Source organism: Harpegnathos saltator, unplaced genomic scaffold, assembly GCF_003227715.2.
Source record: "Harpegnathos saltator strain DR-91 unplaced genomic scaffold, Hsal_v8.6 scaffold170, whole genome shotgun sequence".
Taxonomy (NCBI): domain Eukaryota; kingdom Metazoa; phylum Arthropoda; class Insecta; order Hymenoptera; family Formicidae; genus Harpegnathos; species Harpegnathos saltator.
This window is the reverse complement of record NW_020229951.1, coordinates 204,445-228,715: the sequence shown is the minus strand read 5'-3', so window position 1 is coordinate 228,715 and position 24,271 is coordinate 204,445. Positions and strand designations below refer to the sequence as shown.

The 24,271-nt window shown below is 52.7% G+C and overlaps 2 protein-coding genes across 7 annotated transcripts in view; one reads left to right on the top strand and one right to left on the bottom strand.

Moving 5' to 3' along the window:
• Positions 1 to 24,271, top strand: part of spg (dedicator of cytokinesis spg) — a 49,792-nt gene that overhangs the window by 9,670 nt on the left and 15,851 nt on the right. The gene's annotated exons all lie outside the window — the stretch shown is intronic.
• Positions 261 to 22,325, bottom strand: Inx3 (innexin 3). Of its 2 annotated transcripts, none has more exons than XM_011137028.3 (5): positions 22,260 to 22,325; positions 6,570 to 6,743; positions 3,864 to 4,288; positions 3,361 to 3,756; positions 261 to 3,151 (listed from the first exon to the last, which is right to left on the bottom strand). In XM_011137028.3, the coding sequence occupies exons 2-5, from the start codon at positions 6,730 to 6,732 to the stop codon at positions 2,945 to 2,947; spliced, it is 1,191 nt and encodes a 396-aa protein (XP_011135330.1). In that variant the 5' UTR covers positions 6,733 to 6,743; positions 22,260 to 22,325; the 3' UTR covers positions 261 to 2,944. The 2 variants fall into 2 exon arrangements, with proteins under 2 accessions (XP_011135330.1, XP_011135329.1); XM_011137027.2 differs by lacking the exon at positions 22,260 to 22,325 and adding an exon at positions 20,433 to 21,173.

The following is a 24,271-nucleotide window of genomic DNA, read 5'->3' as shown; positions in this document are numbered from 1 at the left end:
TCTATCTATTTATCTATCTATCTATCTATTATTCTCTTTCGTTCTCTTGCTCTCTCTCTCTCTCTTGCTCTCTCTCTCTCTCTCTCTCTTGCTCTCTCTCTCTCTCTCTCTCTCTCTCTCTCTCTCTCTCTCTCTCGTTCACTCACTCGTTCGCTCGTCCTAACATTTTACCTTAAGATATCACTCGGAGCGCGACTATCGGTAATGTGTAATCTAATGAGTTGCGGCTATCGTAAAGGGGGAAGGAGCGTAGCGTTATATTATTGTAGTTACATAGGTGCTATCGGCAGCGTTTACATCGTCCTTGCATACGAAAGATCGCGGGGAACGTGTCTGGGCGTTGGAGCCAAAGTTTCTATTGTTTCTCTCAGCAGGAAGGAGGATTGCCATGACGTGACAATTAATCGCGTCGAGTAAAGTTTACGCCAGGCTCGGCCGGGCGATTTCTCGTCGTCTCTCGCGAGCGAGAATCCAGAAGGGATCTCACGACTTAGTTTAACCGCGACTACTTATACTCGATTATGTCCTTATGGGAATGTGTATGCGGTGCGTGTACGTGAGCATCTCCTTAAATATCGTGAACATTCGTCGTTCGGAAGACTACAGCGAAGAATAAAAAAAAACGGCCTCTCCGTGACGACTCGTGTGAGAGACTCGGAACGAGGAGTTTGAACGCAAAATGTCTGGAGTGCGCGTTATGACCGAAAATGCGGCCGTTACTTTATATCAGTCTAATTTCTAGTACGCCGCTCGCTCTCTGCTACGATTGTTGCACCACTTGCGTGAAAGTATCTCAAAAAAAAAAAAAAAAAAAAAAAAAGAGAGAAAAGAAGAAATAAAAAGAGAAAAGGAAGAGAATGATGGAATGGACGAACGTTACGATAACGACTGCCTCGGCTACTAAGATTACCACACTCGCGATAAATTCGCGCGTGTTCGTCCGGCAGTCATCATAACGAGATTGGAACGATCTGCTCTCTTTCTTCCTGCGCAAAAGTGTCGCTCTCAGCGCGAGGACGATGCTCGGGCGAACAGGATCCTCAAGGACACGACGCTCGCGCGCGAACATTACACATCGTCAAGCTCGATATCCCGTGTAACACAGTTACGTTATTCAATTACGATTATTACAAGAACGGGAATTCATTCGTTCATCGTCGAGTCATGCGGACTTGCTCGCTTTGTTCTGCTTGGCGCGTTGAAATCTGCACTGCGAGATCGCGATACGTCGATGCGATTTTCTCTCGTCGAGGGGACCAATGTGGGCTCGTCTCGCGGCGTATCCCGCCGCTACGGACACTTCGCACTTCGTGCAAACGATCGTCTTGCTCGACATGAGCGATTCGCGGGAGCATCCGTTCGTGTATCGCGCCACATACATATATCGCGATATCGCGAGAGCGTTGTCGTTGACACGCTTTCGGTCAATTCTCGCTGCTCCCTTCTTCTGCTCGAAGTCGGTTACAAAGTACAGTTACGTGAGAGGGAATATGTTTCCGCGCTGTAGAAAGGAATGTGTGCATTCGTGGTGTGAACGGAAGTCGAGGGACACCGTCTATAAATTATAATAGCGCGATGGTCGATCTCTCGTCGAGCGATCGCCAAGCTTGAGCGTCGTCATTCGCGTTGCTGCTCACCTCCGGAGATTAACGTGAATGCCGGTGAAAATCAGCAGCCGGCTCGTGCTCGTCCAAGTGATTCAAGTGCGTCGTGTTCTCGCAACAAAAAAAAAACGAATGCGATCACACCGTGTCGGGATCTGTCGCGACCTGGATCGATCGGATCGCACACGCCCTGCTATCGACCCGAGAGCATCGCGCGTTATCGTCTACATTATATACTCGATAATCTATTATTACCGATGTCAGTTCGTGCCGCGCGGCCGGCGCGAGGTACCAGCGCGTCGTTTTCGGCCGAGTTTGCCGGGCGGACAGACGACGTGTCGAAATCGAACGCGGCCCACTTCTGACGCCAGTTTTACAGTCGGCGTTGCTCGAGTGGAAATATCTCCGGGAAACGGAAAAAACGCAAAAAGAAAAATGCATGATAAAAATCTCGGCGGGACGGGAATTGCCGCAAGAAGTAGCATTGGCTCGCGCGCTGGCGCGTTTCGGCTGGGCTTTCGCGGCGGAATGAAAATCTCACAACGTCGCGACGGCTTTATAACGCGCAAGAAGGCGACGAAGGTTGCAGCTCGGCCCGCGCTGTTCTTACACGCCGGCGTCCAAGCTCGGAACTTTATGATCCGTGTAACGACAATGACAGCGTCGAACGAAATGTCACGCGACAACGTTCGACGGGTTCGACGTGATTCACGCGCCGGTGCGCGTCTCGTACTCGAATGCATCTCCTCTGTGCGCGACGTAGCGTATGAAATGTCGCACAAGGACACGCGCGGCGAAGAAGCTCGGTAATAATTCGCGTGATAATTCCGTCGAGCGGTTAAGTAGGAAAAGAGACGAAGAGATAAGTGGTGATCTCTTTCTTTCTCTCTCTCTCTCTCTCTCTCGCCTGACGACGTCTCACGAACACGAACGGTGATCTTCTGCACGATCGGATTTTTGCAAACATGAGAGATCGGCTTGTGCGTTTTACGAGCGGGCAGTAATGAGCATCCGAGCGAAACTCTCGCGAGATTCGACGAGACTCCTTAATGCCGCCGGGTTTGAGCTCACGTTTTACGAGCATTCTGGACGCGAGTCCCAATGGACAGTGAAGTGGCTGGCGGAGAGACCGAGCCGTCGTTGGCCGAGATGCTGTATGTTTGTTGTGTGTTTTACGAGCGCGGCTAGGTACCCACCGTACGCGGCACGAACGCAGCTCTTTATTGGCACCGAGACGGCGTCGCGGGACCGCCCTCGGCATTATCACAATACGAACAAGTAGGGTGGGGCTGGGAGGAGAGGGGAAATCGAGTCAAGACGAGTCGGGTGCCTCCTCGTGTTTAGATTTCGGTGTCCTTGGCGTACTTTTCGATCTCCGGATATATCGGCGACATCTCCAGAGTGCTGGGCGCCGACGGCACTGACGTCGGCGACGCGCCGCTGCTGCTGCCGAACTGCAGACGGCGGCACAGCTCCTCCAGCACCTCATTGAACGCCATGATGTTCATGTTTTGGCCCAGCAGATGAAGCAGCAGAAAGTCGCCGACCTGAAAATTGAATTCTCTAGTGGATTACAGCAAAACCGACACGTCGAGAGCGCACGAAAGCGCAGCCACACGTGAGAGAAGCTGCTCAACAGCGGCAATGAGGGGGAGGGGGAGAGAGAGAGGGAGAGGGGGAGAGAGAGAGAGAGAGAGAGAGAGAGAGAGAGAGAGAGAGAGAGAGAGAGAGAGAGAGAGAGAGAGAGAGATCTCACCTGAGTCTTCCGGATGAGCGCGCTCACGATAGCCGGTGTGCCGAACTTGAAGCGCTTCTTGAGGATCGCCTCGCGCGTGCTCGGCAACAATACTACAGCCATGCTGTAGAGCAGAGCCGCACCGGACATGACCGCCAGTATGATGAACCAGAACCACAGGAAAATATAGATCTTCTCGTTCAGAATGTTGAGCGCGAGCACGCAGAGCGCGTCGAACTTCTGGATAGTGCCAGAAGCGCCGAATTTGTGGAAGGTACACTTGGTCACACGTGGGAACACCTCCACCATCGGGTCGCTACGCTGCTCTTGGTTCAGATTGCTGAACTTCACCACGTCCGTGCCGTACGTCAAGAAAGCGCCGCCCAAGAAAGTATCCACGAAGAATATGTTGCCGACCTGAAAAACGACACCCGCGCGTCGCGCGTCAGTTCGAGCTCGCAATCTGCAAGACGCGATCGGAGATGCTTCCAAGTGCTCGGACTACAAAGACTTGTGATACTCACAACGTTGACAAAGTTGAGGGCCTCGCAGAAGAAGTAGCCGGCGGCGTAGCTGTTGTGCAGATGCAGGGTCTCGATGACGTACTGGACCAGCCGGTCGATCTTGGCCTGCCTCTCCTGCTTGGTCTCGACATTGGCGCCTCTCATACCCTCGGATATTATCCTGACCTTGCCCTCCTCCCACTGCTTCCACATCCAATGCGGCACATAGAAGAGTACGCCTTGGAAGAACAGCATGAACGGCACCCACTGGTAGTACGAGTGGAACCTCTTCTCGCCGTAATCGCCACCGAGGCCTGGATGGGCTACGTGGGTGCCCACGGGTTTCAAGTTGTTCTGCGGCAGCGTGAACGTGTACGTGATCCAGCAGTACGTGTTGAGCACGTGGGGCGACACCGCGCCGTCGGCCACGCAGTTGATGGGGTCGCCTGCGAAAGTGGACGTCAGTTAGGTGTCATTCGATCGTATTTCAAGGCGATCTTTATCACTTTGTGACTTGCGTCAAAATAGCCCGAAGCTCCGTTAGCGGGCCCGTGGCGAGTTTTGCTAACGGACGAGCGACTCTCGAACGTCTTGTGACGTCTGTGTAGATCTGGCTTGTAGTTTAGCCGCGATTAGACGTCGCAATCGTTAGAAGAGATAAACGGTAACTCTCCGCCGGGCGCGTCTCGTACACGGCTTTCTTACACGAACGTCGTTAGCGGAGTAATCCCGCGGGATTACCGCCGTAGCGCGGTGTTAATCCCGCCGCGATTAGCGAGAGCGTAGAAGAGACGCGTTATCACGCGACTCACGAACGAAAATAACTCTTTTTCTTTATACACGACAGGAACGAGCCGGGTCTCGCGCTCCGAGCGCGCGGATGCTGCGCTGTCGCGTTCTAGTTGCCACTCGAGCTGGAGCATCGGGTATCATCGCGCGCCTCCCTCGCGCGGCGTCTCATTCAGCGGCAGGAGAACTGATCTTCGTCCCTCTCTCTCTCTCTCTCTCTCTCTCTCTCTCTCTCGTGCCTGTTGACGCAAGCATTAATTTCGCGACATGTTTGCGCCAGCAGTCTCCGCTCTTCTATCTGCTTCCTCTCTCAGTGGAGCCTGGCCTCCACTTTCCGTAATTAATTTCTGCGAAAGGTAGAACTATTTTTTAAGGCAGAGCTATTTTTCACGAGAAAATTCGTACAAGCGCGTGCTGACGTTGGAAAGCCGGAGGAGTAAACGAGATACGTCGGGAAAGGAGATACCTACGAACGGGATGAACCTCTGGACGCTAAACAGGGAGCGGCGAGCGAACAGATGTAACGTTTACGGTTTCCGAGATTTTTCTCAAGTCCAAACGGACCGCAGATGCACGTCGTGTGCGCGTCGAGTCGCCGGACGCTCATGTGCGCTCCAGATGTTTCTCGTCGTAACGATCACAAGCAATTGCATGAGCACCGGTTGATGCGACTGGAAGATACGACGCGATAACGGCATGCCAGAGTCGCGACCGAATCATCAGGCGTATAATTCTCGGGTCGTTGAGCAACATCTGAAGAAACTTGCAGCTTCTCCCCTCGAAATTCAACACTCGACGACGTCATCACTCGCGGAGGCCCAAGGCGAATTTCACCCTGCCGCTCGCGATTTTTCCCGTTTTCACCTGCCGGCACTCTCGACACGAACAAACACACGCGCATGACTTCGGCGGTAACAAAAGGCAAATTATTATGTAACCGCTACTTGCCAACTCTCCCCTCCCCCCCCCCTTCTAGTATAATCGGGGATACGGCGATCATCAATCACGTCGCGCAGGAGGGCGACCTGGATTCGCCGACGGTCGTAAAACGAGAAATGGGACTCGCGGTTTGTTATTAGCACAAGCTGCTAACGCAGTCTCTTCTAATCAGCTGCCGCCGCCGCCGCGACGTTGAAGCGTCGCCGTGCGGCGATAAAAGAGCGCTCCTGCTCGTCGGAGCCAGCCTTGTGTTTGCCAGGCCTGCGAGGTCTACGCGGACGCGTAACACTCGCGTCCCCCGAGGATCGCAAGCTCGTTGCGCCTTGTTCGTTGCGAGAGGTCCTAATCACGAGCGACCACGATTAGTGCGACGCGCTTGATGATCTTTAATCCGTTCTCGTGATATGCCCACGCGGCCGGTAGATTAAATGATATACGGTCGCTGCGTCGTCTATTTTTAAACGTCTATTTTGCGCCTCTCCGAGATGCCGCCTCCCGGCCTTCCTCGCTCCGCGTCACACGTTTCACGCTCTTCTGTGCGTAAACTTGGAAACGTCTCTCGTGCTTCCCGGCTTGATCCCTCGCGTTTGATACGTCCTTGTTATTACGTACGCTGCGTCTCTCCCTGCGTCAGTCGCTCATCCTTGACGATTCGTCACGTTGCTGTTTCATCTCTTATTCACCGCTGCAACGATCTATCCGTCGGTGTGTACCGACGCAACAACGATCGATACTTGTCCCCCCCCCTCCCTCTCCCCCGAATGAGCACCACTCTCGAGTGTCCTCAACGGTGAAGCTCAGAAGTGATTGCTCAGCGAGAGAGAGAGAGAGAGAGAGAGAGAGAGAGAGAGAGAGAGAGAGAGAGAGAGAGAGAGAGAGAGATTTTCTCAATCATATTCTTAGAAGACTTTCACCGTGTCGAGAGAGCGAGAGACCCTCGCTAACGAGCGAGAGGAGGAGAAGCGCCGAGCGCAGCAGAAATTGAATAAGAGGCCTTACCTATCAAGTTATTGGCGGTGACGATGATGCAACAGGCGAAAAGAATGGCCGACGTGACTCTGTAGTGCGCCCTGAACACCATGTTGTCGATGATCGCCTTGTCGATGAGGTATCGCACCTTGACGAACCCGGCGACCGACGAGACCAAGCCAAACACGGCCATTTTTGCTTAATCTGCAAAGAATTACGTCAAGAAGAAGGTTAGATAAAAGGGAGAGCGAGGAGTCCACCGTTCATTGGTCATCATCGCTCCAAGGGAGCATCCAAGGGAGATTTATCAGTCGTATCAGACGCGCGCGCGCGCGCTTTCTCGCGAATATCGGCTTTCCATTTTGCTTGCATTTTGTAGCAACTGCGGCAATTTTCGGGGGAACGTGAACACTGATTAAAGACGCATTATGCGCGCCTCTTAGATAAGACCGCGATTAGATAGGCCGTCAAAGAAGAGCCACGGATGATAAGGACTCACTGTCTTCGGCTGACGCGCCATCAGATTGCGTCGCCTAATGAACCGCTCGCACCTGGCCGCGAATCGCGATTAGGCGCGCGTTTCTCATTGATTCAACTCAGCCGGCGAGGGGAGGCATTAGCATTCTTATCGTATAAGTCAGTAATTTATAATGACTCAAGTCGCAAGAGCGGCCGGGGCTGGCGAGTGCCTAGGCGTTGTGCCTAGGAGAGACCACGACGAGAGAGAGAGAGAGAGAGAGAGAGAGAGAGAGAGTTTCTCTCGTCCAATAACATAACGCGCGCCGTATCTAGATTAGCTCGTGATTAATACACAGCCACAGACTCCGGTAGTAAACAACGGCTGTTCCACGTCGGACTACATTCTGCCGGAGAGTAGCCGATCATCAATCTTATCCGCGATCGTGCCGGCCCTTCTGGCGACGGTCCTTGATCGAGCGTCGCTTGAGAATTAATCGAATCTCGCGAGGGAGCTTGAGGAGAAGAAAGAAGGGAGAAAGAAGACCGATCGACTCGTTGGATTCCGAATAGAATGGATTGCGATAATAATAATCGGCTTGGAAGGAATCAATTAAACGATCTTCATCTCGAGATATCGTCGGCGCGCGCGTCTCCTTTGTGTGCTACGTGAATTCATGCGTCCTAGACAATTCAGACAAGATCTCCGCGAGGCACAACTGCTTAGCCTCTTCTGATCGTAATTAAATGAGTATGAATTCCAAGTCTACGAGTCGAGAATGTAAGAGAGAGAAAAGAGAGAGAGAGAGAGAGAGAGGGGGGGGCAGCCCCCTCGAAACGAATTAATGCAATTCTCTCCCGGCTTTCCGCTCTTCGGGACAAACGCACTAATTTCAAGTACAAACAAACATCTCGCCCATTACGCCTCTCTCTCTCTCTCACTCTCTCTCTCTCTCTCTCTTCTGCTCTCATTCGTGCCGTCTCGAGGCGTTCGCCTCGGCGAACAAAAGCGGGAATAAGCGCTTCATCGCTGTCGTGCCTTATTCAGCGAAATTATCGCGCGAGTAACGCGAGATGACGAGCCGCCGCTGCGGCGCGCGCGCGCGAGAGAGAGAGAGGGAGAGAGAGAGAGAGACTCGACGCTCCGCGCGGCCCTTTCGAGCCCTCTCGCAGGGTTACGTCGCCCCGCCGATGCACGAATGGTAACGTGGCGTAGCCGGAAGCGGCAGATGTGTGTACCAGGATCGATATAGGGAGAGGAGCCGTTCTCTAAGCGCGCACCTCGACCCGTAGATTGTTCTCGTTGGGAAACAAAGCCTACGACCGGAATGCCTAGCTTCCCCGCCCCCCCTTCCCCTCGTTTTGTCGTCGTCGTCGTCGTCGTCGTCGTCGTCGAGTTTCCGCGGAACGAAGCGCACTCGTTCCTCGCTCGGAGCACGCCACCCAACATACCCACATCCACACACACGTTTTGCAGAAGTTATAACGATAACGGAGACTCACTGTCTCTCGCGTCGAGTGGAGTTTGAGAGCGCGCGGTCTTTATAAAGGCTCGTGTTAAAGCTTTTTCCAGAGAGAGAGAGAGAGAGAGAGAGAGAGAGAGAGAGAGAGAGAGAGAGAGAGAGAGAGAGAGAGAGAGGGAGGGAGGGAAACGTGAACATGAACGCATTGGAAACGTTGATTCGCGCGTGTTATTTCCACGTCTGGAGATATCGCGGCTTTGCGGCCACGTCCCACGTCTTTTCCGGAGTAATCGCGCGTGATAATAATTAAAGCACACACACAGGGCCTTGCCCGACTTGCGTTAATACGTGTGCATCTGGAGAATTGCCCCGTTATCCTGCGGTTGTGGATAAGAATATTTAGCGTTGACGCACCGCTTAACGCCGGAATCGTCCGAAAGAAATAGACGGGCGCGAGATTTCGCAAGAGACCGAGTCGGTCGGCGCGAGTCCCGCTTCGCGAGCGGCTCGTACTTTTTCCGGTCATCGGATACTCGTCCGCGGCGGCAAGGATTCAAGGGCGAATTACTTAGGCGGAACACGAGTGCTCGTGTCCCGCTCGCCGCGCGCCGCTCGTCGTCGTCGTCTCGGCGAAATTTTATTACTTAATTAATTGAGAGAGCAGGGGCGGGACGCGTGCCGCTGCGAGAGGTCGAGCTGCACGAGGACGGGGGTTCACCGGAGAATCGCGTGCGTCGTGTTCCGGTTATATATGGAGCACTCGACAATTAGCGCTACGACAAAAAGTACCGACGCGCGCGGAGCGGAAGAAGAATTCGTCGTGCTGCACGACTTTCTTTCCGTCGCGCACGGGATCGTGACATATTTCGACGACCGCGGGAAGAGACAGAGCCTTGTTGCTTTCCCTTATCCGAGGCAAACTCTCGTCGTTTGTCTAATCACACAGCCCCACAAAAAAAAATGGTGCCTAAAACCGGACAAGTATATTCTTATGTATTTTGATCCGCTGAATCCGAATCCGAGGTCAGAATTGGACAATTGCTAGCTTTATCGTCCCTAATCTCAAAAAACTGATCATAACTTCACTTAACAAAATTAAGCTGTATATGGTTGAATTCAGCTGAAAAAGTGCTACAATTCTTGTCGTTATAAAAATTTTCAATTTTCAAATATATAATATAATATATATTATATGTTGCGGAGCAACATAACATACTAAAAATAAGAGACACGTATTTTTTTATACGTGCCCAATTTCATATTTAGGGGTTGAAATCACCCTTACAAGGTATATCGGTATACCTGGTTTTGAGAGAGTATATTTCAAAAGCTATAAAAGATACAAAAAAATGTTTCAGATAAAAGTTGTGTGGTTTTTAACGCATTACTTACAACCGTTTAGTTAGATTTCTTAAAAATATTATATTTTTTTATATCCCGCTCCCACCATCTTTATTTTTGCAAATTGAAAATTTTTGTAATGACAAGAATTGTAGCATTTTTTAAGCTGAATTCAACCATATACAGCTTAATTTTGTTAAGTGAAGTTATGATCAGTTTTTTGAGGTTAGGGACGGTAAAGCTAGCAATTCTTGTCCAATTCTGACCTTCGGATTCGGCGGATCAAAATACATAAGAATATACTTGTCCGGTTTTAGGCACCGACCACTTTTTCCTTGTAGGGCTGTGTTATCGAAATAAAAAAGAAGAAAAAAAGAACGTTTTTACCGAGACAATTCCCATTGGTCGAGGGGAAGGAGAAAAAGTACGCGGGTCACCTTGAATATTAATTCTCGGCTTAACGACGGCGCGCGAGTGTCACAATGGGGGAAGCTGTGATGCAATTTTATGGCTAGAGCGATGCGCGCGCGTCGAGCGGTTGCGCGCCGAATGTGCCAGGAATTCAGGTTTTCCAGGTGAAGATATCCTCGTCCGTGCAAGCTCGCCTAAAAGCGAGAGGTGACGAAAATGTCGATTCCCAAGAAAGTTGTATCTCTCCGCGGACATCTGTAATATGCGTGAAAGACGCGGATGATAATTCCAGAGGTGCACTCGCGCGAACTTTGATCCTGAAGTATTTTACTCGTAAGAGACACAAATAACGCTTGATTATGCACAAAGCGATCTTATCTCAGCGCGCGCGCACGCGCGTTTGTTCGTACATCACAAAGCATTCCGCGTGATTACCGGGAGCCGGGAGATGTACGAGCAAGATCTCTCGATTCCGCCCGCAAAGATTCCGCAAATTCTGTACGGACGTGTGTGTGTGTGTGTGTGTGTGAAACTTCAAGTCGTCAGCAGATCCGCACTCGCTCGCTCGAATTAATTCCGCATCCGCGCGCGAATCTCGCTATATCATCTTCCGCTTTTACCCGCGCATCTCGTGTGCTTTTTCTCTACATAAATTCCGCGGGGACAACAATCGATTGCATACACGATTGCATCTCGGCTCGTGCAACGGAATGAGGACGAAAGTACGGCGGACGGGGAACGGACGTTTCTGTCGTCGCGAAGACATTCGCGCGTTGAACATTCTTCCGCGTTGAGACTCGTCGCTTCGGATTACCGAGGACAATCGGCTGAATGAACATTTTCTAGAGCGTTATTACGAAACCTTACGCGGAAGGATTTCCGACGGGAATTATTCCGTTTCCCCGCGCGAAGTGCGACGGAGAAGGCGACGGGGAAATCCAGGGAGTAACGGGACGTTATAAACATTCCCTCCTCTCGGAGGCATATTCTTCGAATTTTCGAATGCCTCCGTCACGCGTCTCGAGGTGCGCTCGTGGCTCGAAGGAACACAGAGCGAGTTATAAACCAGTTGGCTGCCGGTCGGGAAGCTTTCCGGATAGTTTCATAATATCAACCGGCTTATCGTTCGGTTTCCGGATAATGAAAAGTCACTCGCACGCAACGTGTGTTTTTCCCTGGAGAATCTGATATAACAAATACAGCCGGGAGAGAGAGAGAGAGAGAGAGAGAGAGAGAGAGAGAGAGAGAGAGAGAGAGAGAGAGAGAGAGAGAGAGAGAGAGAGAGAGAGAGAGAGGAGGGGGGAAGGTATGCGCGCACACCTCCTTGCGCGCCTTCCTCGCCGCAATGGCCTGCAATTTGAGAATGGCGATATTTCAAAATGCAGGCATCCACAATTATCGCGCACGAGCGCGTCTCCGGTGACAGATGTCCTCGTTGCGTCACCTCTGGTCTACGGTGTCCCGACTTGGCGATATTTGCCGTACAACGGGGCGCGGGCGGCGAGAGTTATAAACATTCTCTTCTCTCGGAGGCATATTATTTGAATTTTCGAATGCCTTCATCATTCCTTCGCCATGCATCTCGAGGTGCGCTCGTGGCTCGAAGGAGCAGGGCGAGTTAAACCAGTTGGCTGCCGGTTTCTCGGATGGACCAGGGTGGGGTACAACTACGTGAGTGAACGATGACGATGACGACCGCGACGAGAGAGAGAGAGAGAGAGAGAGAGAAAGAGAGAGGGGGGGCGGGAAAGAGAGAGAGAGAGAGAGAGGCCGATACCCTTTCGCACATGCTTCTGCCTTGATTAATCGTGTCTGTCGATGCGCGACGCTCGATGGGAGCGATAGACCGGAGCGCGTATTCGTCGAAATTGCGCCAACCCAATTTGCTTCACCCAACACTCCGAGACATTTGTCTTGAATTTTTACTTTATCGAGCTTTATCTTGAATTTTTACTTTGTCGCCGACTCGACGCTACTGATAAAAGACTCGACGAGGGAGGGTATGAAAGAGCGCAAAGTGCTCCTCGGAGCGAACGCACTCACGAAGCTTCGCAAGACGGTGCTTTCCGTAAGTGGCTTTCTTCTCACGACCGCCGCGGCTCGATCTCGTACGAATTGTCCGTATCAGGTTACGGATGCAGAAAACAGGTTTGGGATCGCGCGATCGCGAGGCTACGAGGCCGCCGCCGCCGCCGCCGTCGTCGCCGTCGCCACTGCCGTAGAACGCCGGTTCAATAAAGAGCCGAGAGTTGCTAATACATGATCGGGAAAAATAGAGACTCGACTGAGAGAAAGAGAGAGAGAGAGAGGGGGGGGCGAGATGCTCTTTGTCCGCGACGAGCTTGAGATGCCGAGAGAATCCGATTGTATCGTCCACCTTACTTTTGTGTGTGTCACTCTCAAGCGAGACAAAGGCACACTCGTCTGTCTTTTTGGAAAAGCACGTGTGAATTCTCATGCGCGATATCGACGAGATCTTCACTCGATTACACTCGTTGCTCCGAGTGTCAGAGTGCGTTATTCCGAGTTCAGCTGATTAGATAAGTCGGGGGTGATGAGAAAAGATATTTCTCCTTGTTCTCTGTCCTAAATATGTATAAATTTTGATAACGGACGAATGGTCGGAAGTCGAGGTATTCTTCTCGATTGAGACGGACGGAGAGGGGAAGAGGCAGAAACGGAGAATATCTATCTCGCAAAATCGAGCCTGGGTCGGCTTTCGGCCGGGGTGGTTAGGGGGGGGAGGCTGTGCGAAGCGAAATTCTGTAGATTCAGCGGTTAACAGGTAATGGTAGAGCGAGATCTACGCTACTGGTTGCTGCGTGACGCAGGAACTAGGGCGATTTCAGGTCGAAAGCGGCGATTGTGGTCGTAACGAGATTTACGTATGTACAGACTAATAACGCTCGCTAATGCGAACGTGCGCCGGCCGGACGTGCGTAATCGGCACGTGATTTATGCACTCGTGCGTTATTGCCGATACAGGGATCATTCACGGCGCCACGCGAAACATCGCGGCAGATTCGCGCACCGCCGTGGAATTCATCCAGATATCGCGTGCCATTCATGGCCGACCAAATTAATTCGATATAAATTATCATAACAGATGCACGCGCGGAAGTGGCGTCTCGCTCGCTACGCCGCGCGGCGAGGAGGCAAAAGTAGGTAACACACACTAGGAAAAATTTATTGTTGCGTGAACCAACCAAAGTTTTGTTGTAATAACAAAATAATTTGGTTAAAATATGTCCAACAAAACTGTCTCTGTAAACAAATGTCTTGTTTGTTCGTATAACGTAATACTTTTGTTACAGCAAGCAAAAAGCTTTAACTATATGAATTTTGTTAAAAATACTATAATTTTTTCTTAATATATAAAATCTAAATTTTAGTGCACGGAAAGACAAAATAGTATCCATTGAGCATTATTTTAGTTTGTGTAAAATAATATTTCGTTATTATGTAATTTTTATGAACAAAATAATTAAAATGCTTAATTTTTATATATGAAGTCTAAGAAGAAAATCATTTGGTCCAGAGAACAAAGCAGAAAGATATATTTAGTTGAGACAACTAAATATTTTGTTTTATAAAACAAGATATTTGGTTGCTACTAAAAAAATGCCTCAACTAAACAGTTTTATTAGAGATACTAAATTTTTTCCTAGTGCAGAGAGAGAGAGAGAGAGACAGAGAGAGAGAGAGAGAGAGAGAGAGTCGCAGACGCGCCTCTCTCTATTATCTCGTTCTCCGAGTCTTTGAAAATCAAGACGAACAAACCGGTTGAGTTGTAGCTGCTGAGAGAAAGTAAATAAAAGCGAGCGGGCGAAACAGCGAGGAAGCAGCGAGCTTGAACAGGGCGATTGTTCGGCGAAGGATCAACTCGACAGAGGAACTTGCGCGAATAGACTCGGTCATTTTGACCGAGTTATCGGTCTCCGGGGGTCAATCTCCTCTCACGCAGCTACAACTCTCGCGCTCGCATCGGCGAGAAAAGTCGCGGCGGCGAGTGTGATTCAGAAAGGGCGGGGCGGGGCGGGGCGGGGGGGTAGGTTTTCTCGGAAGTCGAACTAAAGGGACTCTTGCAATTAGATTATTTCTGCGCCATGAATCACATCCTTTGGCGAACGCGCGAGCGCAGGATTCTGCAAAGCCGCAAAGATGCGATCATCATCGCCTCAGGCGATGGGGTAATCCCCAAATATCACACAGCCCAACTGAGACGCGTTCTTCGTATCGTTCGTCCGCAGATTCTTTTCGCGATTCTTTCGGCGCTTCGCGATATCTCAGGTGATCGAAACGAAAGATAATCTATACGCGCTGCCGAGCTCGACTTGTTGCTCGACTTGACACTCGCGCGGACTGTGCTTGTTATCGCGAAGTGATAGTTTCAGGTCGCACATGCGAATTAATAACACGCTTGACCGTGGATAAACGCTCGCCCTCGACTGCGGGCAAATCAGCGCGCAACGTGTCGTAAATTATTGTATCAACGGCCATTCGCCATGCTGCACGCGCGCGCGAGCGAACGGCGCGAGAGAGAGAGAGAGAGAGAGAGAGAGAGAGAGAGAGAGAGAGAGAGAGAGAGAGAGAGAGAGAGAGAGAGAGAGAGAGAGAGAGAGAGAGAGAGAGAGAGAGATACGTGCGTTTTATGATCGCGCGATCCGACCGCACAGTTGTTGTATGCTCACAGATCGCGTCACCGATCTCTCGGTTATTCAGGTGCGGTGATTCTGCAAAAAAGTACCAACTGTCTGCGCGTGCGACTGCCGTTACGCGGCCTCAGCATCTTGCCGATGTATTCCGCGTTTCAATCGGCGTTCACGTCACCCTCGAGTGCCGGCATGTTCCACGGCGAAAATTGGAAAATCGTGTCGCCGCTTTTTCGCGTGAAACTCTCTTCTCTTCCCCGCCCCTCCCCCTCTCACCCTCTCGTCTCGCGGAAGTTGGGTCGAGACGGAGTTTGTTGCATCACGCGGGCACTCGCGGGACGGCTGCTGCTTTTCACAGTCGCGATTCCTTCGCATTATACGCCGGCGTTGCATGCGAGGCAGTCGGTCAATGCTTTATTACGAATCCGCCGAGTAATGAGCGGCGATCAGCACGATTCCTTGTGCGCGCGGCGCGCCGATAAGAGAGCCGATCAATTCCGCCGGCGAGGCGGACGGTCGACAAATTGCGAGGAAATTAGATCCGACTTGTTGTTTATATTCACGCTGCATGCGGAGAGAGAGAGAGGCAGCGTGCGGAGAGAGTTGAGGAAAGGCGATTCACGCGGCGAATGAAACATGAGTAAACGCGCTAATAAAATATCTCGCGAAAGGGCTCCCACCAAATGAGTTCTCGCGTTACCTCCCACACAAAGTCCCTCTCTCAACGTTCTCTCTCTCTCTCTCTCTCTTTCTCTCTCTCGCGCGTGCGCGCACGTGGCCGTCCAATTATCGTGTCGGCGAATCGAACGTGTCAAATTAACGAGCGCGTTTTCCTGCCCACACGTCGGCAAGAAAAGCCTGACGTGACGTGACGTGATGTGACGTGCGGGGCGTAGGAGCAGGTTTTCTCTGGGTGCTCGCGTGGAAAGGTTGAGCACAGCCTTGCTCAGGCTTGCTCAGGGCGGACAGGGGATTTACAGTTACGCGTCTCACGCGTGTCTCACACGCTCTTCGGCGTCTAATCGGCTCCGAAGTCTCGATACGCTCCGATAAGCACCGGCTGCTGGTCACAATAAAGTCATCGACGAACCGGTACTTCGTTCATTCATCTCTCTCTCCGTAATGATCGAAGGACTCGGAAGGACGCGAATGCGCTTTCTCGCGCCCGTGCCGTGTGTGACCGCGTGTCCTTTCCCCCGGATCCTTCGCGGCAGCGACACTTTCGCAGGAGCGCGCTCAAGGTTGCCGCGCCGCCGATTGTCTCGCGCTCGCGCGTGCGGGGAAACAACGGGCGTAAGCCCGTTGTGATCGCGCGAATGATTACGACTAGTGATGGGCAAATATCGATCGATGAAACAAGCATCGATTCTTGCTTCCTTGAAAAATCGATTATCGGACCGATATTTTTGGGGGCCGATTATTCTTTTCGTCGATTATATTACTAGATTTGTTACTAAATTTTCATCGTTATTAAGGCCCGTCTACAATAGCTGCAAAAATAAAGCTGTAACAGTAAACAGTAAAAAATAAACCAACAACAGTCGACTATTATAAGAACAATCGACTTTAATTGGCTTATTTCTTGTAGCTTACGCTTATAGTAGCTTATTCTTATATAAGCTTATGTCTTTGAGGTTTTAATAATATATTAATTTATTGTTGCAACGTATAACTCTTCACATTAATTTAAAATAAACTAGGAAAACATCGATTATGCAAAAACGATCTTTTTGATAATCGATTAAATCGCAGACGATGCCCATCTTTTTCTTGACGAAGCTCATCCCTAATTACGACTGATTTCGGTTCACGTGAGAATTTTGGCTCTCGCTGCAGGCGGGAGGGGGAGAGGAGAGAGAGAGAGAGAGAGAGAGAGAGAGAGAGAGAGAGAGAGAGAGAGAGAGAGAGAGAGAGAGAGAGAGAGAGAGAGAGAGAGAGAGGCCGATCGAACGGTGCGAGCGCGCAGCATCGACGGATAGCGCGCGCAACGTGGCCGGAGAGTGAAGGGCACTTTATTAGCCTCGTCGCGAACGGGTGAAAGGCGAGAAACGCCGGCGGCGTTGCTTCGCGATATTCGCGAAATATTGCTTTCTGCTTTCCGCGGCGTAACGCTGTCGGGCGGTCTCGCTCGCTCGCTTTCCTCGTAACGCGCGCGCGCGCGTGCGCCGACCGCACGCACAGATTACGTTTGGCACGATAATTGCGCAATGCCGCGACGAATGAGGTACGAGGCCGCAGGAATTATGTTAATTATTGTCCAGCCGAATTGTTCCTCTCGTGTTACGTAACATGTAACGTGATAGGGAGAGAGAGGAAGGGAGGAGGGATTCTGCTGTCGCCGATAGCGACGCGCTGGTAAGCGATACTTCCTCCTGTGACGCGCGCGATGTTTTCGGTGGGACGATGGGATGTTTTTAACGAAAGATAACAAAAGAGAGAGAGAGAGAGAGAGAGAGAGAGAGAGAGAGAGAGAGAGAGAAAGAGATAAGAAGTTGTCACGCGTCCCTCGCGACTTATGTTGCCATTGAAAGAAATTAATACCGCGCATAATATCAGTAAGCGAGCGCGAAAACGCGTCTCGCTCCGATGATAAGCGATCGCGCGCTTCTGAATGGTGCTTGTCATTTTGCACGAAACGAAAAATGGCATTTTTCGCGCGACGTTACGTGCCCTCTTCAAGTTCGGCACACGTCACGTATACGCGTTTTGTTACTCGCCGGACAAAACGCCGCGGCACAACACACATCAGCGTGCATTATCACGTTGTATGCTCGTTGTACGCCGTGCAACGTCGGGCTTTCATGACACGCTCGATGGGCACGCACGCACGCACGCACATGAATACACACGTGTGAAACGGGAAAAATGAATGAAGATGACATGCCGGAGAGGTTAACAGCCTCTTACGTCTCTCGCGAGATCGCCGTGGCTGACGTGACGACGACGGCCAATCGGACCGTTATCCCGGAACTGTATTTCCCGAGCGCGCGTTTCGCCCTCGACACTTGGATGGCCGCGCGTACGCGTTAGAGTTATAAAAACAATATATATATATATATATCTTTCTGGCAGGAATGTAACAATTGCTGCAACAATCGGAATTCCAAGAGCCATGTAAACAGCCGTCGGTACACATTTGTGTACGAGGAGAAGATGCTTGCCCCCTTTCGGACACCGTTTTTAAGCGAGCTCTCGAAATCCGTAGGCTGCGCCGGGAAATTTTTCCCGAGACGAATGCGGCCGTCAGTGCCGAACGTGACCGTCTGATATTCTCAGGCTGAAATAACATTACACGTGATTCTCATGAGAGAGAGAGAGAGAGAGAGAGAGAGAAAGAGAGAGAGACGAATACAAATTCGGGCTCTCTTTCTTTCTCTCGCGGCAGACGGGCCTCATTTAATATTGAACGTGCGTGCGTGCGGTCGAAACACGGCTAATGCTCCGTAACGACAGCGAGAGTCTGCTCGACAGACCCGAGAGATTACTCTTTTCCATGGCACGCCTACTCTTTTTACGGTATTCACATTGTCGCCTCTGAGTGCCGAGCCGAGAGAGGCGGAGAATTCTAGGCATTTTTCTCCGTGCTGCGTACGGAGGCGGCAGATAGCACTGTGTGTGTGTGTGTGTGTGTATGTATGACATGCGTGGACGCTTATATACACTTAGGAACAGGGCTCCCGGGCCGTAATCTGCCGGTCTTTATCTCAGTTGGGAAATTGAAAAGTGCTATCACCGGCGTCAAGATTCGGTAGATCTCGCGTTATAGAGACAACGTGGACGTGGAAAAACTGTAGTCGACGTTCCTAACGATACGAAATAGAGAGAGAGAGAGAGAGAGAGAGAGAGAGAGAGAGAGAGAGAGAGAGAGAGAGAGAGAGAGAGAGAGGCAGGTAGGAGCCGCGCGAAACGTCGCGTTCCGTTGATCCTTGGCGTTTTTATCAACGGTTGTCGCGTTTAGAATCCTCATCGTCTCTTATCTTTATCTTATCGCTTAATCGCACTCTCGCTGCATCTCATTTTCCTGCCGATTATACACTTTCGCAGCTACGTGTACGTCGCGGTACGACTTATCGATTGTGACGTGCCGTATGTAGTTGGCTTTTTTTCTTCACGTCCACGGGGCACGAGCCGTTCTCGTTGGAGCGGAACACGAGTAGCCGATCGCCGAGAAAGGATCTCGTCGGCCGAGAAACGTCCGACGCCTTTGAGCGTGACGACTAACGTGGGGATCTAAAGCTTGAATCGAAGTACCTGCCGTTTAGGGCCGACCCTTCGGGGTCTTCGAGAGAGAAAGAAAAGACTTCGCAGAAAGGATACGATTTTCCTTTTCCAAAGGCCAGGGCCATTGAAACTCGACTTGCGCGCGCGCGGCGTATCTCGTTTGAGTCATTCGTATGGCCGAGAAAAGTCGAGAGAATTACTTTTGTTTGCGGACAAAGAGTAAACTCTCGACGTGATGTCACGAACATGATTACGCCATAATTATCGCGCCCGACGATTCTGGCCACTGACGAGATCCCGCGGAGTGGAGAGAGCAACTTTTCGCCCGCGCAGCTGCGGCGCCTGATAATAACGACAAAAAAGGAAGAATATAAAACAAAGAAGGAAGGAAAATGACGCAACTTCACCGTTGGCCGCGCACAATGCGTCGCGCGTGACACACGAGAGCCTTGTACTTCGTAACGGAGCGGCCTGGACGATAAAGGAATTTCTGAAGCGACGCGACCGAGGATTACTCAGTGGAACCTCGCGCGAAAGCGATCGTTCCGACCGGCATCTCCGACGCCGCTCCGCCGCGGCACGGCCGAAGCCGGCTGCTCTCCGCCAATTGAGGTCGATTAAGCGCGCGGCTGCCGGAGAAGCACGCGCGGCTGCTGTGAAATCGCTCGTTTGAGCAACGAGAGCGGGCCGCCGATGCACGCGACGAGACGTCCGCTATTTAGCCGGCCGGCGCGGGCGCGGCGATCGATGAGAGGCCGTGAAAAGAAGAGCCCCGGAGCCTCCGAGAGAAAACCGAAAGCGCTTCGGCGAGCTCCAACTCACCCACGTCACACGCGGTATGCGACGGCCGATTATCTCGCGTTTCCATTGTCAAACGGACGAGAGAGAGAGAAGATTTTCGCACGGATTTTCAAGCTGCCCCGTTCTCTCTCTCTCTCTCTCTCTTCTCTCTCTCTTCGGAACTGGTCTCGCCGGAATTCTCTACCTGCTCCGGCAGGATTCCTCGGTCGTCCTGTTCTCTCTCTCTCTCTCTCTCTCTCTCTCTCTCTCTCTCTCTCTCTCTCTCTGTCTCTCTCTCTCTCTCTCTCTCTCTCTCTGTCTCACGCCGAGCGAGCGAGCTTCTCATCTCCGAGGCACGGACGAAGGATCGCCGCGCGTTCACGTCCATAGACGCGATGTTTGTATCCGCGACCATTATTCTCTCTCTCTCTCCCCGGCATCCACGCTCTTCCCCGGTCGGCTTTCGCAGCTACCGATCGCGATATCGATCTCATTAGCACGCGCGCGCACGCATGCCGGAAGAACCACCTGTCACACAGGGATCTCTCTCCCTTTTCGTCGGACAATACCTTCTGTCTCGTGGCGCGATGCAGACTTCTTGTCTTCAGAAGAACGCCGCCGACGTCGTCGTCGTTGTCGTCGTTGTGCTCGTGGCTGCTCGCCGATCAACACCACTCTCGAACTTGTCGATTCGGCCCTCGTCCACCGTCTGGGCCCAAGGCGCGCGTGATTCTAACCGCGCCGACCGCTTCTTCTTCGTCTCTTTCTCTCGCGAGAGATCGCTCCGCTCGAGCGACTCGGCGGGCGAGCGAGCGAGCGATCGATCGATCGATCGATCGGTCGTCCGACCAATCGATCACCGGTCACCTCGTGCTATTCGTCGATCCCGTGGATGGTCTCCTCGCCGGAGGGTACGCGATGAGGGAGGAAAACGCGCACTGGATAATGAAACGTGACGCTGATTTGGAAGTGAGCCGGGGGAGAGGGAGAGAGAGAGAGAGAGAGAGAAAGAGAGAGAGAGAAGGACGGAAACGATGAAGGATGTCGACGATCGGGGAACGATCCGCCGAGCGCGATGCGTTCTTCTCTGCTTTTCTTTTCTTCCCTCTCACGCGAACGCGAACAATCCTCGACGAAATCCTCAGTCACGTAGCGCACCGACGGGGCCCGGAGAACGACTGACTAGCGCGAGGGGCTCGCTCGGGGCCCCACCACTTCGCCATCTTGGCCGTCCGGAAGCCTTGCGTTGGTTGGATGCTCGCTCAACAGGGGAACGGGGAGAGAGATCACCAGGTGCGTAGCAGCGTTCCCTCGCGAAATTGCGTACTCTCGAATTTCCGCGTCGGCATTTCTTTCTCGAGTGATTAACTCGCGGCGTTCGCCGCTTTGTCCGCGGAAATGTGGACGTTCGGCGACGACGCGTCGCGCCGCTTGAATCGCGCGACTCGTCTCGGATACTCGGGATCACTTTTGCGGGAGCGCTGCAACGCGAGAGTCGGCTTGCCGATCGCGAGTTCATCAGTGGCGGATTTTGCGGAGAAAGAAGAACCGCACGAGCGAGCGAGGCGATGAAAATGTCGTTGTCGACGACGCGGTGTGGCGATATTTCTCCGAGCGCCCGTACTTAAAGAGCAAGCGTTTTGCGTTTCGCGCCAGTTACGTGGCAGAAATGCGAAATTGAAGGTACTATTAATTCGGACATGTGGAATTTGCGTGTCACACACGGTGCGCGGTTGACGTTGCCGCAAAATTACGCACGTCAGCATAAATCGTGGAGATGCAACGAGTTGTATTCGCTCGCTCGCTCGCTCGCTCGATAGTCGCTTCCTGCCGCTTCGAAATAATCTGTCCTCGCCTCTTCTCCGCGCCTTCCTCCGCCGCTACCGAAAAATTCAGCGAAGCGAGAATGAACTCGTCACGCGGAAACGCGGTCCTTTCCCTGCCTCCCTGCTTCGCAGGAAGGCAGGAGAACGCGTCCGTTCTCACGTCCGCGGAATAAAAATGCGTCTTGTGCGTCACACGATGATTTGTATTCTCCTGTTTTTGCTCTTTCTCTTTGGTCGTCATTAACGCGTCCTTAATGCACGTCCGACCCCGACGAGACGAGACCTCCTCGTCTCGTGGTTTTTTCTCGCACGAATTTCGCCTGCCGAATCCTCACGAAATCCGGCGAGAAGTCACACGGAGCCTCGGCGGAGGCATCCGTGCCAACGAAAAAAAGGATATCGTTTTCGCCATCGTTCGCGGTCGCCACGAGTTCAAGGACCAAGGGCCCGGCGGCGGCGGCGGCGGCGGCGGCGGCGGCGGCCGTTGCTGTGCGAGAGAGAACGGGTCCTCTCCCGGGCCCCCGACACTGCGGGCGCGAGGACCGAGGTACACGCATCGTGTGAACTCACCTTTGCTTTCTCGACCTGTATCGCGTGTCCGCGAGAAGCGACCGCAGCATCCCGACTGGAGCGAGATGAGCAAATACTCTTCCTTGCTCTCCCCATCGGCCCCTCTCTCTCTCTCTCTCTCTCTCTCTTTCTCTCTCTCTCTCTCTCCCTCTCCCTCCCCTCCTCACTCTTTCTTTCTCTCTTTCTCTGCCTTTCCTTCCCGCTTTCAATTGTCCCGTCTCCGTCGCTCCAAACACGGGGCCCAAGGTTTTCAGCTTGGTGAATACGCGGTAACCATGCCGGGAACCTGTTCCCCTCCCCCTGCTCCCCTCCCGCGCTCAAGGGGGGTCGCCTTAGCTCTTTAAAGACTGCGTTTGTACGTTTCCTCCCGTGTCTTTCCCGCTTCTCTCCTCTCTTTCCTCCCGCGCGCGTTATTATCATTGTTATCGCGCAACACTGTCATTAATGATGTTACCACCGTCGAGCGTAATTAAGACTTGCCCCTCCTTCTCTCCCTCTCTCTCGCTCGCTCGCTCGTGTCGCGCGGTTATTGCCGTTTGATCATGGACGGAACTTCTCGTGACGTTTTGTCGTCCAGCATCGCGTAATCGCGTTAACAGTCGAGCGAATCTTCGGAGCGTTGATCCAACAGAGCAGAGGCCGTTCGCGGCGCAAAACGCGGCTCGACGAATTCGCCGTTTCATCCTGCTGCTCGCGTTATAATACAGTCGATCGAGGGGCCAAGCGCGGATAAAGCGCGGATCGAGTTACGGCTCTCGCGAGCAGCCGTAAAGATGTTCTTTTGATGACGCGGAAAACGCTTCGGAGCGAGAAGAGGAAGCGCTGGTGGGGCTTGCTGAGCGAGAGAAAAGAAAACTTGGGCGTCGTTCTTCTGGAAGCGTTCGGCTCTCGTAACCGCGCGTCGTATTATCATCTTTATCCACTTGTCCCCTCAATTGTAACGGACAGTTGAGCTGTGGCTGACGATTAGCGGCAATCGACGTCGCCCGGAGACGACGACGGGCTCTGCCAGAGCCGCCTCTGGAGCGGCGTTCGCTCCAGCTGACTCGACGAGAGCGGGCTCTCGTCTCGACGAGACCGCGAGAGGACGAGCGACGACGGGCTCGTCACGTCGTGTCACGCGCGAGCAGAGCACTCCGCTTACCTAATTGCCGCCTGCCCGGAGCGGCGGGTCGTCGAATGCGATGCACGCCGGCAACATTCGTTATCCGAGTCGCGGCAATTATTATTACTTGTAATGAGCGTGCCTCGCGGCAAAAGCCGATCCCGCAGTTTCCTCCCCGTCTTTGTTTCCGTCCGTCCTCGTCGCGCGAGATCCGGTCCCCGTGATGCTCGCGATCGTCCCTCCCCCCGTTTCTCTCTCTCTCTCTCCCCCCTTCTCCCTCTTTTTCCCCGTTCATCAGCCGGTTGCCTTCTCGGGGTAACGCGGTTGTAAAGGGACTCCCGTCTGCGGTTACGCAGACGGGAGTCTTCGCCGGGGTCCCACCGTAAAGGTAAAGGCGAATCTACACGGTCCGTTTCGAAGGCCCGATCGCGGCGGACGCGAGTCCAGGTCAAAGTGCAGCGGGGGACGCAGTTGCTGATCGACGCGAACGGTTGGTTTCGCTCCTCCGAGGGAAAAGGGCACGGTGCGGCGGTGCTCGCATGCATCGCATCAACCGCGCGCGCGCGAATGAAAACGCCCCGAGAGCGCGCCTCTCGAGGACGAGGACTCGCGCGCGCATCGGAGATTCCGCAGCGACGGTCGGCTTGGAGCGAGTCGTGTAAAATCGCCTTAAGGCGACTCCCTTTTCTTGCCGCCGCTGCCGCCGCCGCTGCCGCCGCCGCCGCCGCCGCCGCAACTTCTCGGCGTAGCACGGTGCTGGGCCGAGAAACTGGGACCCAGTGCTGTATAGCGCGGGGCCTCTGGGCCCATGAGAGCGCGAGGGGGAGAGATGGTAGGCAAGGAGTACGGGAGGGTAAGAAGGGCTCTCCGCGGAGAGAGTTCCGCGGCTACCGAGTCGAGCGAAGGA

Bases quoted from the DNA above. Each gene is read 5' to 3' on its own strand.
- Inx3 (XM_011137028.3), bottom strand. From the start codon at position 6,732: ATGGCCGTGTTTGGCTTGGTCTCGTCGGTCGCCGGGTTCGTCAAGGTG. The intron at 4,289-6,569 runs GTAAGGCCTCTT...CCACTTTCGCAG, and splicing joins CACCGCCAATAACTTGATAG to GCGACCCCATCAACTGCGTG. The intron at 3,757-3,863 runs GTGAGTATCACA...GTCGTTTTTCAG, and splicing joins CCCTCAACTTTGTCAACGTT to GTCGGCAACATATTCTTCGT.